At 30.1% G+C, this 15,155-nt stretch overlaps 1 protein-coding gene across 16 annotated transcripts in view; it reads right to left on the bottom strand.

The window, feature by feature from the left end:
* Positions 1 to 15,155, bottom strand: part of LOC145297383 (nuclear receptor-binding protein-like) — a 164,965-nt gene that overhangs the window by 27,015 nt on the left and 122,795 nt on the right. For all 16 annotated transcript variants that reach the window (XM_080143385.1, XM_080143365.1, XM_080143341.1 and 13 more), the window contains one exon: positions 3,076 to 3,159. In XM_080143385.1, coding sequence (XP_079999511.1) covers positions 3,076 to 3,159 — 84 coding nt within the window. The remainder of the gene's footprint in view (positions 1 to 3,075; positions 3,160 to 15,155) is intronic.

Here is a 15,155-nt window from a genome sequence, read left to right as displayed (position 1 = left end):
TCACAACTGTTTCTGTTGATGTAAGTTCCGACCTTCTTCGGGTGTATTTTGTCAAACTCGGCAATCTGCACAGAATTTTGAATGGAATCTTTTATGCAATCCACAGAGGTAGCATGATCTTGTTGCATCAGCCATAACTGAGTAGAAGTCTTAAGTAATTCGCAATTGTATTCTTAGTATCGCCCTAACAGAACATTCAAGCATGTCACTTACAACTGAATTTTACTTGGTACTTTATCTGTTAGATTATGTGGAGAGAAAGAAGAAAAAGAAAAAAAAAAAAAATCAAATCAAAAGATTACATTGACTGAAACGCTGAAAAAAAAAAAAAAAAAAAAAAAAATTTTTTTAAATTAAAAAAAAAAAAAAAAAAAAAAGATTCAAGATGAAAACAGTAATCCGAATAATCTAAATGCAAATTATCGATCTCAAAAATTCAAAGATAATATCAAATTTTGGAGTTTATTTTAATGCAGAAACAACTATTTGAAACAATTTATTATCAACCATTCATTAATTAAGTTGCTATTTTAATCACTGAACTGTACAAGATGAAAGCAACCTACAAGTCAAAATTTCCTACCAAGATGAAATACTACTACTTTGAAGCAATTGTAACATCAGTTCTTGTTTATGAAAGTAGAACCTGAATTTTACCAAAAGATTGGATAAAAAAAAAAAAAAATCAACGGTGTGTACACCAGAATACTAAGAGCTGTTTTTAACATTTTCTAGAGGCAGAAATCAGAGAGAGAGAGAGAGAGCAGCTCTACAAACACCTTCCTCAGATTTCAGCTCTAATAAAAAAAAAAAAACAGATTTGCTGGATACTGCTGGAAGTTTAAGAATGAAATCGTAATTGTTCTTTTGTGGATGGTCAAAACAGGGAGAGCACACAGAAACTATGGCTCACAATGCACTTCTGAAGACCTACCTAGTGTGATGGGGAAATAGAGTGAAAGGAAGATCTGTGACACAACCATGATTAGAGAATGGTTTTAGTCAGAGCTTTAGAGAGGATATTCATACCTTTCTCAATTATGCTACAGCGGAAAGGAATGCAATGGTTTGGTTGTGTTTTATAGCATGTCAACCTTTTCCAGGTTATTTGACGCTGAATCCAGTCATTTTCATAAAGGTTTTTATGTTTCAAATTTTTTATATCTTCAAATATTTATTCATAGTGTTTAGTTTGGTTGTTTTGAAGAGTAAACTTATTTCTTTTGTTTTGGTTTTGCAGAACATGAATGAGTTTGTGAAAGGAAATAACATCAATGTTTAGTGCATTTTAGATCAGGAAGCTGATATCTAGACAGCTAGATCTGCTAGAACTAGGATGTAATATCTTTGCAGTCGCTTCTAATTAATGGATGGAATACAAATAAATTCTAACTGAGCATATTTAAAAATAATACATATGCCGCTCCCCATTTGGGGGCACCAAAATTGGCCAAGGGAAAATTATTCCCAACTCACATTTAGGTAAAAATGTACTTTTGCATAATTCATTTCAAAACAAGTATCACAAAAACATATATATATATATATATATATATATATATATATATATATATATATTCACAATGTTTGGTTTGGTTGTTTTGTAGAGAGAAACTTATTTTTTAACTTTCCAGAATATGATTGAAGGAGCAAAAAAAAAAAAAACAACATTGGTGCATTTTAGGTCAAGAGGGTGATATCTTCAGACAGCCTGATCTGGTAGCACTAAAGGAATGCAATGAATCTGGCTGGATTTAAAAACATTCTATTGTGTGCTATTCATTAGACCATTTATGCCCAGCTCCCTCTAAAAGTCATAGGAAATGTTTATTTACAAACATGTGATCAAATACTATGCAATGACTTTTTTTAATTAAAATCTCGACAGAGTTGTGTAGCGTCTTTGAAAATCGATGTGTACAAAAGCTTGGAAGAAAAATAAAACAAAACTGTATTATCTGAATTCCTCAAACTATTATTCTCATCTTGAGTGTTATTTGAATGGTGTTTTGGTTGATGTAACCTTCGACTTTCTTCAGGTGTATCTTGTCAAACTCTGGAATATGCATGGAATTTCAACCAAAACCCTGTATTCAATCCCCGAGGGTAGCATGCTCTTGTTTTTCCAGTTATGATTGAGTAGAAGTCTTGAAAAATTCACTCACATTGAGGATTGAATCATTTATCTCCAGAAGAGTGTAAATTACAAAATTTACAAAGTACTTTATCCATTACGCTTCTTTGTGTTGTGAAAATAACACTCAAGATGAAAACAATAGTCTGAAGAATACAAATAATACAAATAATCCTCATCTCAAAAGTTCAGAAATATAAAACAAAACTAGTTTGCCACAACTCATTGTTCAGTGTAAAAGATTGGTTTATTGGTGTTTAACAGCATATCGATCCTATTAGGTTAGTTGCAGTAGTATTGGGTGTTGAGACAATTGGAATTGAGAATTTGAAAAATCTTAACTTTTGACATATCAGAAAATTTTATGCATATTTTCTTATCGATTTGATTCTTTTTTTTTTTTTTTTTTTTTAAACAAAATCTTCCGCTGCTGGAAGTAATAAAATAAATATGTATTTGTTTTAAACTACCAGTAAAGCTAAAATTTATAGATCACCCCCCCCCAACAAGTGTTTTTAAATTTGAGAAAATATATGCACTTGAAATAGATGAAGATATTTTTACAGTAATTGGGAAAAAAATTACATTATAGTTAAATCTTAAGAGATTTATAAAGAATTGGCGTCGGAATTGTATCTGAATCAGGAAAAACTTCTTTTTTTTTAATTACATTTCCACCCCAAAGAAGGCACACTACCACTTTTTTGTAGGGGGTTACTATCAGGGACATAAGCATCCGGGGTCCATCACTAGTCAGATGATTTTTCTTTTTATGTGTAGTGATAGGAATATTAGCCTCATCTCAACAGAGACTGCACCAAATTAATATTGAACAAGTTTCAATTCATTAAACATTTGTTCTTTGTACCAACCGCTGAACTATTGAACACTGTGGGCTGAGAAAATTAGTTTAAAGTGAGGGCATAAAATGACGAACTTACCTTCATATTCTGGTGCTATGCAGTGCATGTTCTTTAAGTCTTCGCGATAAGTTTTCACGTGGTGATGGATTGCATCAGGTGCCACTGGAAAAGCAAAATAAGAGCATTGGAATGGTAAGGATTTGTTCAATCAAATTCATATTTAAATAAGATAAAAGGAAACAATATTTATGCAAACATGGCGTAAACTCAAGAAACAAGTCACATGCGATAAAAATGGAAAAAAAAAAACCACCCAGATAGCTGTGCAATAGCTATTGTTACTAAAACAAACAAAAAAGAAATGGTTCAGCACAGATACAATAGAGAATATGATTTGTTTAATTTTTGAACTGCTGTTATCAAATGAATAAAAAAAAAAACAATCAGTTCAACAGATGAAAATTTCTGAATCCAATCAATTATTTTTTAAATTCTTAACAAAAATAAATAAAAAAATTTTTTAAATTAAAAACACTGAATGTAAAAAAAAATATTATACAAATTACAAATAGATTTTTTTTTCTTTCTTTAATTCATATTTTTTATATACTGGCAAAAATACACACTGCTGCTAGGAATTGAATAAAAAAAACAAAACAAAACAAAACAAAAAAAAACAAAACAAAACTTATTTTGCATCCATCCCTTAATTTTGTATTATTTTTTATAATTTTGTATTCTTATTTTTTATAATTTTGTATTCTTATTTTTTATATCCAATTTCCGAAATGAAACCTTCAAGATTAACTCAACATTAACTGGATGAGAGAGGGTTGAAGTTAACTGATATTAACCGAAATAAATTTAGTCTTCTCCTCAAGGTACACACAATGAAACATTTGTGATCTTGCTCCACACCCTGTATTCACATTTGTATTCTTTTTATATATTTATTTTTCTTTTTCTTTCATGCTTATGTAGTTCAGAATATTGTGGGATCTTTTAAACTGGCACATTTCAGGTGAAAACATTATACAAGTTCAAACATGACATGTATGTAATAAATTTTAAAAATTGCGAAAAATGATCTAGTAGATGTGCTAGATAAATTTTTTCATAAAAAGTCATCCACAATTACATTCTGAGATTGTATGCTTAAAAATGGCGGATACTAAATTTAAGTCAGTTTAAATTAAGGGAGATAACTCAGTTTGTTATACTGAAATTGGTGGCACAGCTTTTCTACAGTAAATCATACTAAATTTTGATATAGACCATAAGTATGTAATAATGTTTTTATCTAAAATGCATTGATTTATACACAATCACTTATATTTTTAATTTCTAAAATTTTCAAGTTAAAAAAATAAGGCAATGAATAAATACAAAAGTTGGTCTTATTTCTCAGACTAATGAGTGGATCAAAACACCTTATTTTAAGTTAATTCAAATTTACACAATAATTGAGCCTTGTTTTATATACTGCTTAGTTATAGGTGATCCCGGTTAACTCATTTGTACATTGGTACTGTATTCATTTACTATATTCAAGTTTTCATAGCTCCAAAATTCTTTTGATTTTAATGTAGCAAATAATTTTGTTACTGAAACTTGAGATGAGAATTGATAATTTGGATTATTCAAACTATGGTTCTCATCTTATTACATTTCAGCCAATGTAACAGTCAAATTCCAAAATCTTTCTGTCAAAATCGATAATCTGTGTAGAATTTCAAACCCTTTAATTAATCTACAAGGGTAGCATGCTTCGTTCTGTCAGACAAAAATAGCTTATCCTGCCTTGACAGAGTACAAAATAGACTTTGTGGCTTAGTGGGGGATGCCCTTTTCTCTTCCCTGCAACCTCTCTCCCACAGAAGACATGTTGCGAGCCTGTCTTCGTTTTATCGTTACTTCCACGGCAAGGGCTCGTCTGAGCTCCAATCCCTGGTCCCCACTCGCCAATCTTTCACGATAAACACCCATCTAGCTGAAACCACTCAAAAATTTTCCCCACTCCTTATCTGTGCCAAAACCAAAACATAGATTCCATGAACAAAGTGTCTTTCTTAGAAGTGCACGCCAGTGAAACTCTTTCATCTGCCCTTTTTCCCACCTGACTACAACTTTGATGTCTTCAAGTCCAACATAAACAAATTCCTGATGAACCGCCCCCTTAAGACACTTCATCAAATCTCCAATACTAACGATTACTACGATACTATCCCATTGATTACTGTACACACAATAACCCTTATCCCAGAGTGGCTTCTAGGCCTTGATAAGTGGTGACTTCCATGTAAAAAAAAAAAAAAAAAAGACATAACTGGGTAGAAGTCTTAATTCACAATTATATTTTTAGTATCGCCCTCAATAAAGATTGAACCTTCAACCTTCAAAAGGACTAAATTTACTTAGTACTTCACCCATTACACTACAGGGCTTCGGTGTATCTTATCAAACTCTAGAATCAAGATACACTTGAGCATGGTCGGTGGTTGCATGCATGCACTTAACTGAAATATAATCAACTTTTTTTTGTTTTTAAATATCTATTCAAAATGTTGGAGATTTTTACAATCAACAGTTCAAGTCGTTTCTTTCAAATTTATGAGGAAGAAAACTTTAATCTATGAAACAAAAAAATAAACAAAAAAATAATTGATTTTGACGATTGGAATCTGAGGAACAAGGGACATGTAAGCAAAGAAGATAGGCGAGCAAAGCATAGCAATGGCTTTGGTCATCTTTTTCATACAAAAATGGACAACCAGACATTAGCAAACTTGAATATTTCAAAATAATTGTAATGTAAGTAAACTGAACTGTTTCTGTTATTGAATTCCAGAATATTTAGAAATTTAAATTTGATTCTTGGAATTCTCTTCTATTCAATACCACTTAAGCCAGACACGGCTTAAAAATCACATTTAATTTTCTCTAATGCAGATATGTTATTAAAAAAAAAAAAAAAAAAAAATCCAATCTCTGGATGTGGAAATTAATTTTAAAATAAACCTTTTTGTTCCAATGCAAATCATTCAAAACATTTACAAATCAACAAAAATAAAAGATGTTTCCATCTTTTCTAAATTAGCTTCGGATCTGAAAACAAAATTTTTTATTTTGATTGAATTTTAAAATTCTCATTATATATAAAACGAAAACAGGGGAAAATCTGTATGATGTACATATCTGTGATGAAACGAAAATCTATTCCGAAAATCATGTAAATTGACCAAGTAGTTTTATTTTTATAAAGAAAATCATTTTTAAGCAATTTATTGGAATTTGTGGGCATTTCAACAAATCTAGTAAATATGAATTATTATTGAGTTCTTTTTTCTTTTAAATTGTTTTCAAAATGCCAAATAAGATAGCCACTCTTTAGTTACTCATGAAATTTGATTTATTTAAAAATAAAACTACTAGATCAATTAACATGATGTTTTGAATATGATCTTTTAGTTTCATGATGGATACATACATCATACAAAATTTTCTTTCATTTTCGTTTTTTAATATGGAGGAATTTTGGACAAAAACAGAATTTTATAAAATAAAAAATCATCTTTAGACTGTTTCTTATGCATTATTTTGCCAGCTTGATTTTTATTTTGAAGAATAAAAAAAAAAATTCCATAACAGATTTTAAATTTTGACTATGTATACTGTTTGTATGGTTCTTAGCTGATAGAGGTTATTAATCTACAGTGTTTACAAGATAGTACCCAGTAACAAGTAAAACTGTATTTTAGTATCAAATTTTACTTTTACATTTTTGCCTACATGCGTTCATACATGTTTCAGCTGAGGAAATTAAACTTTGAATAAAGTCACAGCTGAAACGTGTATGCATATATGTAACCAAAAATATTTGCAAAAAATAAAAATTGATACTAATATATATATAGTTGTGAGATTTCTAACACTTCTTTTCAGAGATATTCTAGAAAAGTATATCTTCCTAATATACTCTTTAGTTTGCATGCAATTAACATCCTTTGGTTAACTTATAATTTAGGGGTAAAATTATTTCACCTACTAGTTGCTATTCCAGATGTATAACCATAAGCTGTCATTAATAGACAGCTTCTCAAACAGTCATAATTTAAAAAGAAAAGTCCTAAATCTATTTTGGGTAAAATTTTATAATTTATTAAATTTTGTATGATCTTTTAATCAAAAATTAAATATCAAATAGAAATGGATTGAAATTGATTACTGAAATGAATAAAATCATTCAAATTAAAAAAAAAATAAAAATAAAAATAAATTTATTTTTTAGTATACAATCTATATATCTATAAAAGTGAAATTGTCCGTGTGTGTACAGTTCCCTACCAAACTACTGTCAATTTTCAGTCTACAGACTCAAAATTTGACAAGATTTTCCCAAATCTCAATACCCTTTTTTAATTGGTTTCCAGCCAGAAATTTGGCTGTCAAGGGGTCAAAGTTCAATGATTTGACCGTTGAAAACTCTACCAAACTTCTCTGCCAATTTCGGGTCGAAACATTTGAAATTTTAGATTTAGGTCACTTGAACATGGATCAAACTTTAACTTGATTTGAGCCCAAAACAATAAATGTTAAGGGGGTCAAAATTGGAATAAAATTTTTTTTAAAAATTGACCTCCGTGGTCTCTACCAAATTACTTGGCCAATTTATGGTCTAAACATTTAAAATTTTACATAAAGTGTATTCAGACATAGGGCAAGCTTTTTAATTGGTTTTTGGCCAAAATTTTGGCTGCCAAGAGGTCAAAGTTCAAAAGATTTGACCTTTGTGGTCTCTAGCAAACTATTCAGCCAATTTTGGGCCTAAACATTTGAAATTTTACATAAAGGATATTCAGACATGTAGCAAGCTTTTTAATCAGTTTTTAGGACAAAATTTGGCTGAAAGTTGCAGACTCTACCAAACTCCTTCGCCAATTTTGTGGTCTAAACACCTGAAATTTTAGATGTAGTTTACCTGGACACAGGTCAAACTTTTTAATATATATATATACACACACACACAAAGTTATGAACAGTACACAGGGCCCGAGCAAAGCCGGTTTGAACTGCTAGTCATCTATATTTGGTTTAAAACAGTCCAAATTAAACTTAAAATGCTTTTATAACAATTTGGTAAAATAGAAAAAAATCTATCGATAGTGGACCACAATTATGAATTCGGAAAAACGACCATTAGGTTTAATAATTCAATTTTATCAATAAATTTATAAAACAAATAAAAATCAAGTTGTAACAAAATTTTAACATTTTTACAAAATATTAAAAAAAAAAAAAAAAAAAGACTGTAGCAGTAGATAAAGTGTCTACATCATTTATGTATTTCAGACGTTTTCTCATTTTATTGCTTCTTACTATTTCACCTTTCAACTATTATATTCTCCAGTCATCTTCAGATAGTTTTTGTCATAGTAAGCTTTTAGTTTGCATTAATACTAAAGTGATGAGATATATATATATATATATATATATATATATATATATATATATATACACACACACACATACACACAGAATGAAACTTTACTGCCTAGAAATAATTTTACATAAAATAGAAGCCTATAATCCAAGCTTCAAATTTTACATAAATTTTAATTGGAAAACTAGTTTAATTTTAGTAACAAAACAATTTTCATGAAATCAGTACATATATAACAAACTAAAAATGAAGATCATTTATAATTTGATGATCAATGTTAAACTATACTTGTACTCGTTTCGTCTTTCAGTCTGAAGCGGTTGAGCCAACTCCATCCAGAAAATTTACTGTATCCCGAATGAATGCTGACTAAGTGCGATGATCCACCACAAAAGCAGATGCAAGCATTAGTCAATCTCTGTTCCAGCAGTGAACTCCATAAAGGTGATAACCTAGGATCAGCTCTGCATCATGTTTCACCATCTTGAGCCAGGTTTTCAGCTGGCCTTCACATTGCTTTTTCTTCCCAACCCTGAGGAGAGGTTGATGCAATAGCTTTGTGGATGAAATCATCTGGTGACTAAGAGCATGACCGAACCAATAAAGACATCTTGTGAGGAGAGCTTGTCATAGAGAGCATATGTTGCAATGAGAACGAACAGCAACATTTGAGATGAACTGTTGCCAGCAAACACAAAAGATGTGATGTAAAATGTAGATCGAACACCTCAAGCTTTTGTAGGTTTTTTGCTCTTATCTGCCAAGTTTCGCAGCTGTACAATAGAATGGTGTGGACGAGAGCTTGATAGATGCAGATTTTAGTATCGAGTTTGATTAAAGGTCTGGACCAAAGCCAAGATCAAAGACGGCAAATTACTTTCCATCTTATGTTTTCCTTAGCCTTTCCTCTCTACCTTAACTGTTCTATATCTAACAAAAGAAAAAGAAAACTCATTCATTTTTAATGTGACCAAAGCAATGAATTCTTTTTCTGAACACATCTTCCTAGGTTAACCAGATTTAATCTTACTCTGAGCTCATCAGATTTAAGCCTATCTTTAAAACTTACATTGCATAAACATTTTATCAATCTAAACATATTCTCAATCATCACTTATTAGTCTTGGTGGATAATCATCTAGAGATGGTGTCTTAATAAAAAAAATATGGCTCCCTGTCATCTCGTTAGGTTGGCATCGGCAGAGGCATGCAGCCTATAAAAGTTCTTGCACCAAGGATTGAACTCGCAATCTCTATGTAAATTCATTCTAAAATAATTTAATCCAATTAGGTCATGCTTTCAGCAGGACATGACCAAGTGGAATGTGAAATGAAAATAAGCACAATCATAGGGTTAAGTTAAAACAACAAAAGGTACCTGAAGAAGGCTGAGAGTGCAACTGGTGAAATGTAAAATTAGCAACTAAAGAGAGGATAACAGTCTGAATAATAAATAATACCTCATCTAACATGTCATTTGACAATCGTGAAACAAATGTAATATGTATTTGACAAGAAAGGAGAGGAAGTATCAAAATGTGCTAATAAGCAAGGGTTTATTTCAATTGGAAAAAGTTGAGAAAAAAAACAAAAAAAAAAACAACCAGGTTTAAACATAAGCTGATCAAATACTGAAAATGAAAATAAAAGCTGTTATAAAAAAGTGTGTGATGATTTTGGCTGAGGGCAAAGTGTAGCATCTGTTCTAATACTAGACTTCACCTGTTCTGTCCTCAGTCAATGAAGGAGAGTTTCTTTCAGACTGATAGTTTTAATTTTTATCCCTATTTGAGGATCTGGATTTTCCCCTCATTAAAAAATACCTTGTGTTTAATTCTGCCCTTGTGGAGAGAGGCAAGTAAATAGGACTGCCTACAAGATGTAAAGTTACAAATGAAAACAATCGTCCATGGTGAAATTTTCAGTGTTGAATCAAAGATGAACTGAGGGCATAAGAGTTTTTTTAATTGAAATATTTGTGAACTTTAATGTGAAAAAGAGTTCCAATCATTGAAGAAAAAACAAACAAAAAAGATTCAAAATTAACTGGTAATAAAGTTATCAAAGGTCATTAAAATAACAAAATTGGATCCATTTTCGTCTTGATTTTTAGAGATACTAGTATACACCTGTTTCTTGAGCAATGTTGGTACAGTTCCTTGGTAAGTTACTTTTCATCTTTACCTAGAGTAGGGTGTGAAATTTTGTGGGGGAAAAATATGTTATTTAGTATTTGCATGAGAGAGTAAGTAACTACGATGAATGTATTTACGGTTCATTTTTATTGGTAAAAAAAAAAAAAAAAAAAAGCATAATTTTTATCGTTTTTTTTTTTAAAAGCAAAACTAAATTGCTTTGAATTAATGCTAACTACCTTTTATGTGTACTTTTTAATGGATAATCAAAACAAAAAAAAGGAAAAAATTAAAGCCACATAGTTTTTAATATATTTACATAATTTCTTATTTTTAAATTTCTTTAAATTTATGAAAACATATCCAGTTTTAAAGAAATCCTTCCGACTTGCATTTATTAAAATCAGAAAAATAGAAAACTAAAATGAATTTTTAAAAACCTTATTAAAAACCATTGCAAACAACTAGTTTTTTTATAAAACTGAATGCACATTTTTTTTCTTCTAGTTTGGTTGCATTTTTTAACATTTTCAAGAAATGTTTCATGTTTGTATTAAAAAAAAATTATCAGACACAATCTTATGTGTGTAATTGTTTATCGACTATAATTACAAAACTATCTTTTTTTTCTACAAATCTTCCACCCAGCAGTATGTATCGACCCAAGTAACATTGGATTGATACAGCAAGTTGTATATAATTTAATAATTGCAAGCTAGAAGGAAACAAAAACTATGAAATTGGAGAAGCAACAGAGCAGGTAGTAATAGTAGTGAAGTAGGTAGTCCTGCAAATGAAAAAATCATGAAGAACACGGTTATTATAAAAGGCATTGGGTCACTTGGCAACAAGTGAAGATTTTTTTTTTATCAATAACTGAAGCAATTTAAAGAAAATGTCATCGTGCAGATTCATTTGGAGAGGATCAGGCATTAAAAAAAAAAAAAAAAAAAAAAAAAAAAATGGAAAAGAATTTCCAGTTTTTTTTTATTTTAATATTTGTATCAAAAATGGACCCAAAAGCTTCAGAGTTAGTATTTAGCATTGGAATTAAAGTGATTTCAAGCAATGGTGAGAGTTTTAATTTTAAAGTTAATTCTACTAGGCATGCCCTTTAAACAGAAGGGAACTGAACAGGCAAATATTAAGGTTTATTTCCATTCCAGGTTAATAAAAAAGAGAAACAGAATTTGTGGTTGGCCAGTTTAAAGGGAAAGAGGGAGATTCTACAGAAACCATATTCTAAAAGTAAAAATTAGCTTAATCTGTCAGAATTCAATATTATTTTATTTTTTGTTAATACAGGGGGAGTCAGAAGTAACTGGACAGTCGAAATGTTTTTTGTTCAAATAAAATTTATTTGATATCAATATAAGTCTTGTTTGAAATAAAAAAAATGTATTGACTGCCCAATTACTTCCGATTCACCATGTATATGATGAAACTATAAAGTCAGTGTAAGATAGGAATATAAATGCACAACTGAACCAATCAGACAACAGAAAAACAGAACTTGAATGCTAAAATTTATCAAATTTCTAACATAAGAAAAGTTACTATAACAAATACAGAATGGCTAACTGTAATATGACTAAAAAAACAATGATTATTTTAGTTAAAAAAATTTTTGTAATTGTTATCAAAAAAAAAAAAAAAAAAAAAAAAAAAAAAAAAAGTGACTAAAAATAAAATATATTATGGTTCTAATATGACTGGTAAATTGTTTTGTAAAAAAAATTTTTTTTTTTTAAATAATAGAGCATATTTTTATCTGAGAGTCATGCGAGAGAATCATTTTGCTACCCCCAAAAAACTATCAAGGCAGGCAACTTTTTCGCATTTCTTTTTTTATTAGTTTTGATTTGGGGGAGGGGGGGATTTTTATATTTTTCACCTCAAACAAGGCATATTGTCACTTGATCATAAGGGGCTACCATTTGGTATCTTGATATCTAACAGGAAATTATGAGGAGTTGAGTAACAAGATGTCTGTTTACATTTAAATGTCTGCATGTCAGTACAGTCAGGAAAGCAGGAAACAAGGAGGGAATTCCAAAATCTAACAGTCCCAGTGAAGAAACTATTACAGAAGAAGGTTTTCTGGTACCTAGGATTTTGCTGATTGTTAGCATTACTTATTGCAGAAAATTCATTGTTGCAAGATGTTCATTCTGGTTGAGTTGAAGTGGCTTCTACCCGGGCCTGCACTACACTGTGAACTATGGCAACTTATATACAGCGGTTCTAAATAAAGTTATGAATCCAAGAGCTCCACCAACTCCTTCCTGATGATCGACACCCCTCCCCGCCCACTCCAAGTTTCCCACTGATACACTTGCATCACCCAGGTAATGAAGGCGGGAGGATTACATCACAAATTCTCTCTTTGGGTGATAATTATTTGTACAAAAGTTATTTTACTCCTAGCTGGAGAGAAATTGCAAGTAGACACACTTTCCAGCACAAATAACATCAAATCTGATAAAATTTAAACTTGGTACAGATGATTCAATCAGTCAATAAAATGGACAGCATGAGAAGTTCATTGAATTTGTTTGCAAGTCAAAATATTCTTGAATGTTTAGATTTCCATAAGGATGTTTGTAGAAGAAAAAAGTATTAAAATAAATTTTCTAAATACTTGTGGGATGCTGATTTCATATAGGATATCTATTTTCGGTCAACTCATTCATTTATTTTTGAGGATCATATTAATTTTAGACACTCTATAATAGGAAATAGAAAAAAAAGAACACATTTTACCATAACACCAATTTTTTTTTTTTTTTTTTTAATTTGTTAAACCAAAGTTACACATCAAAATTTTAAAAATGGTGGGGAAGTAGTTTTATTTCCAAACACGTTTTGTTAAACACATTTTTTTTTTTTATAATTACTGGAGATTTATAAAAACAAAATACATTTCTTTTACAAAACTTTCTGTTTTAACACATTTTTTAATATTGGAGCTTTCGCTATAAAAATCAAAGCAACAAAACAGAAAAACAAAATTTCTTAAGACAAAATGTGCCTTTTTTGGTTATTGTTAATTCTGGGATGCCTCAAATCTATTTGACTTTTTCTTTTTTTAAAATATGCATGTACATAGATACATATCACAAAGATTTCAGTAATAAACGTAAGTGCTTAATTTATGGACGTTAAATTCAAATTAATAGATTGACAGGCTGATGACATGACAAATTTTTTTTTTTTTTTTTTAATTATGTGTCGATTTTTTTTCTGTTACTCTAATGTTGTATGAAATAAGCTCATTGTATTAACAAATTGTATCACCCAGCGTTTTTTCGTTTTTTTTTTTAACTTGAAGTTTTGTTTTACTTTTATTGATTTTTTTTTAAACAAAACTTTGAAAAATTGAATTATGCTATAATTTGGTCATTTAATTAGTTTAAAATAATGTTTTAACTTTTTATAAAATTATTAGATGCAAATAATAACTTTCAAATACATGACGATTTGCTAAAAATTTTGAAGCCAGTTTAAATTACATTTGAACAGAATTTCAAATTTCATTCTTTTCTTCAGCTTCCATTTATTAAAAGATTAAAATGGTTCACTTGTTTACAAAGAAACTAAAATTGTAAATTGCATTGTTATGAAATTTTTTTTAAGGGATAGAATTTTTTTGTAGTATTTTATATTATTACATTTTGGATTTCAATAAAATAAACAATCTATTATATATATATAAAAGTGAATGTGTGTGTATGTCTGTGTGTACATTTTCCTATGCAATAACTCTGTCAATTTTCAGTCTACAGACTCGAAATTTGATATAGAGGGTACTGAGATTTGGAAACATCTTTGTAATCCGTTTTCGGCCAGAAATTCGGCTGTTAAGGGGTCAAAGTTCAACGATTTGACTTTTGAGAACTCTACCAAACCCCTCCACCAATTTTGGGTATAAACACTTGAAATTTTAGATATAGGTTATATGGATCTAACTTAAGAACTTGATTTGAGCCCAAAACAATAAATGTTAAGGGGTCATAATAGGGGTCAAAGTTAAAAAAAAAATTGACCTCTGCAGTCTCTACCAAATTACTCAGACAATTTCTGCTCTAAACATTTGAAATTTTACATAAAAAGTATTCAGAGATAATTTAGTTACGAATATATAAATGTATGTATGTATGTTTGCATGTCTGCCTAAAACTTTTGACAGATGCGACGGATTTTTACAAGATCAGTATCGTTTTGAAGTTCAACCTTTTAGAATACAAATATCGAAAAATTGGCTAAGAACATTAATTTCTTCACCCTAAGCTGGGCACTTTTCTACAGGGGGTTCACTTTTTTGCCAATATTTTGCAAAATCATCCTCTCCTTTCGATTGTTTAGCCTTAGTTTAAACATAAGTCACCTCCAGTTTGGTGGTGGTCGTAACAGCAAAGACGTCAGGTTTTTTCCCTGTTGTTTTCCTCCTTCGCGGTATGGGTTCGAGCCTGCCTTCCTACTTCCACTTTTTTTTTTTTTTTTTTTGCACAACAGACACATCCAAACACCCGGGCAACGCCAGGCTGAAATGCTAGTAGCAAATAAAATTAAAAAATGTTTAC

The sequence above is a fragment of the Euprymna scolopes genome, chromosome 2, assembly GCF_053919585.1.
Source record: "Euprymna scolopes isolate OS-2025 chromosome 2, ASM5391958v1, whole genome shotgun sequence".
NCBI classification, from domain to species: domain Eukaryota; kingdom Metazoa; phylum Mollusca; class Cephalopoda; order Sepiida; family Sepiolidae; genus Euprymna; species Euprymna scolopes.
This window is presented reverse-complemented; position numbering and strand designations above follow the sequence as displayed.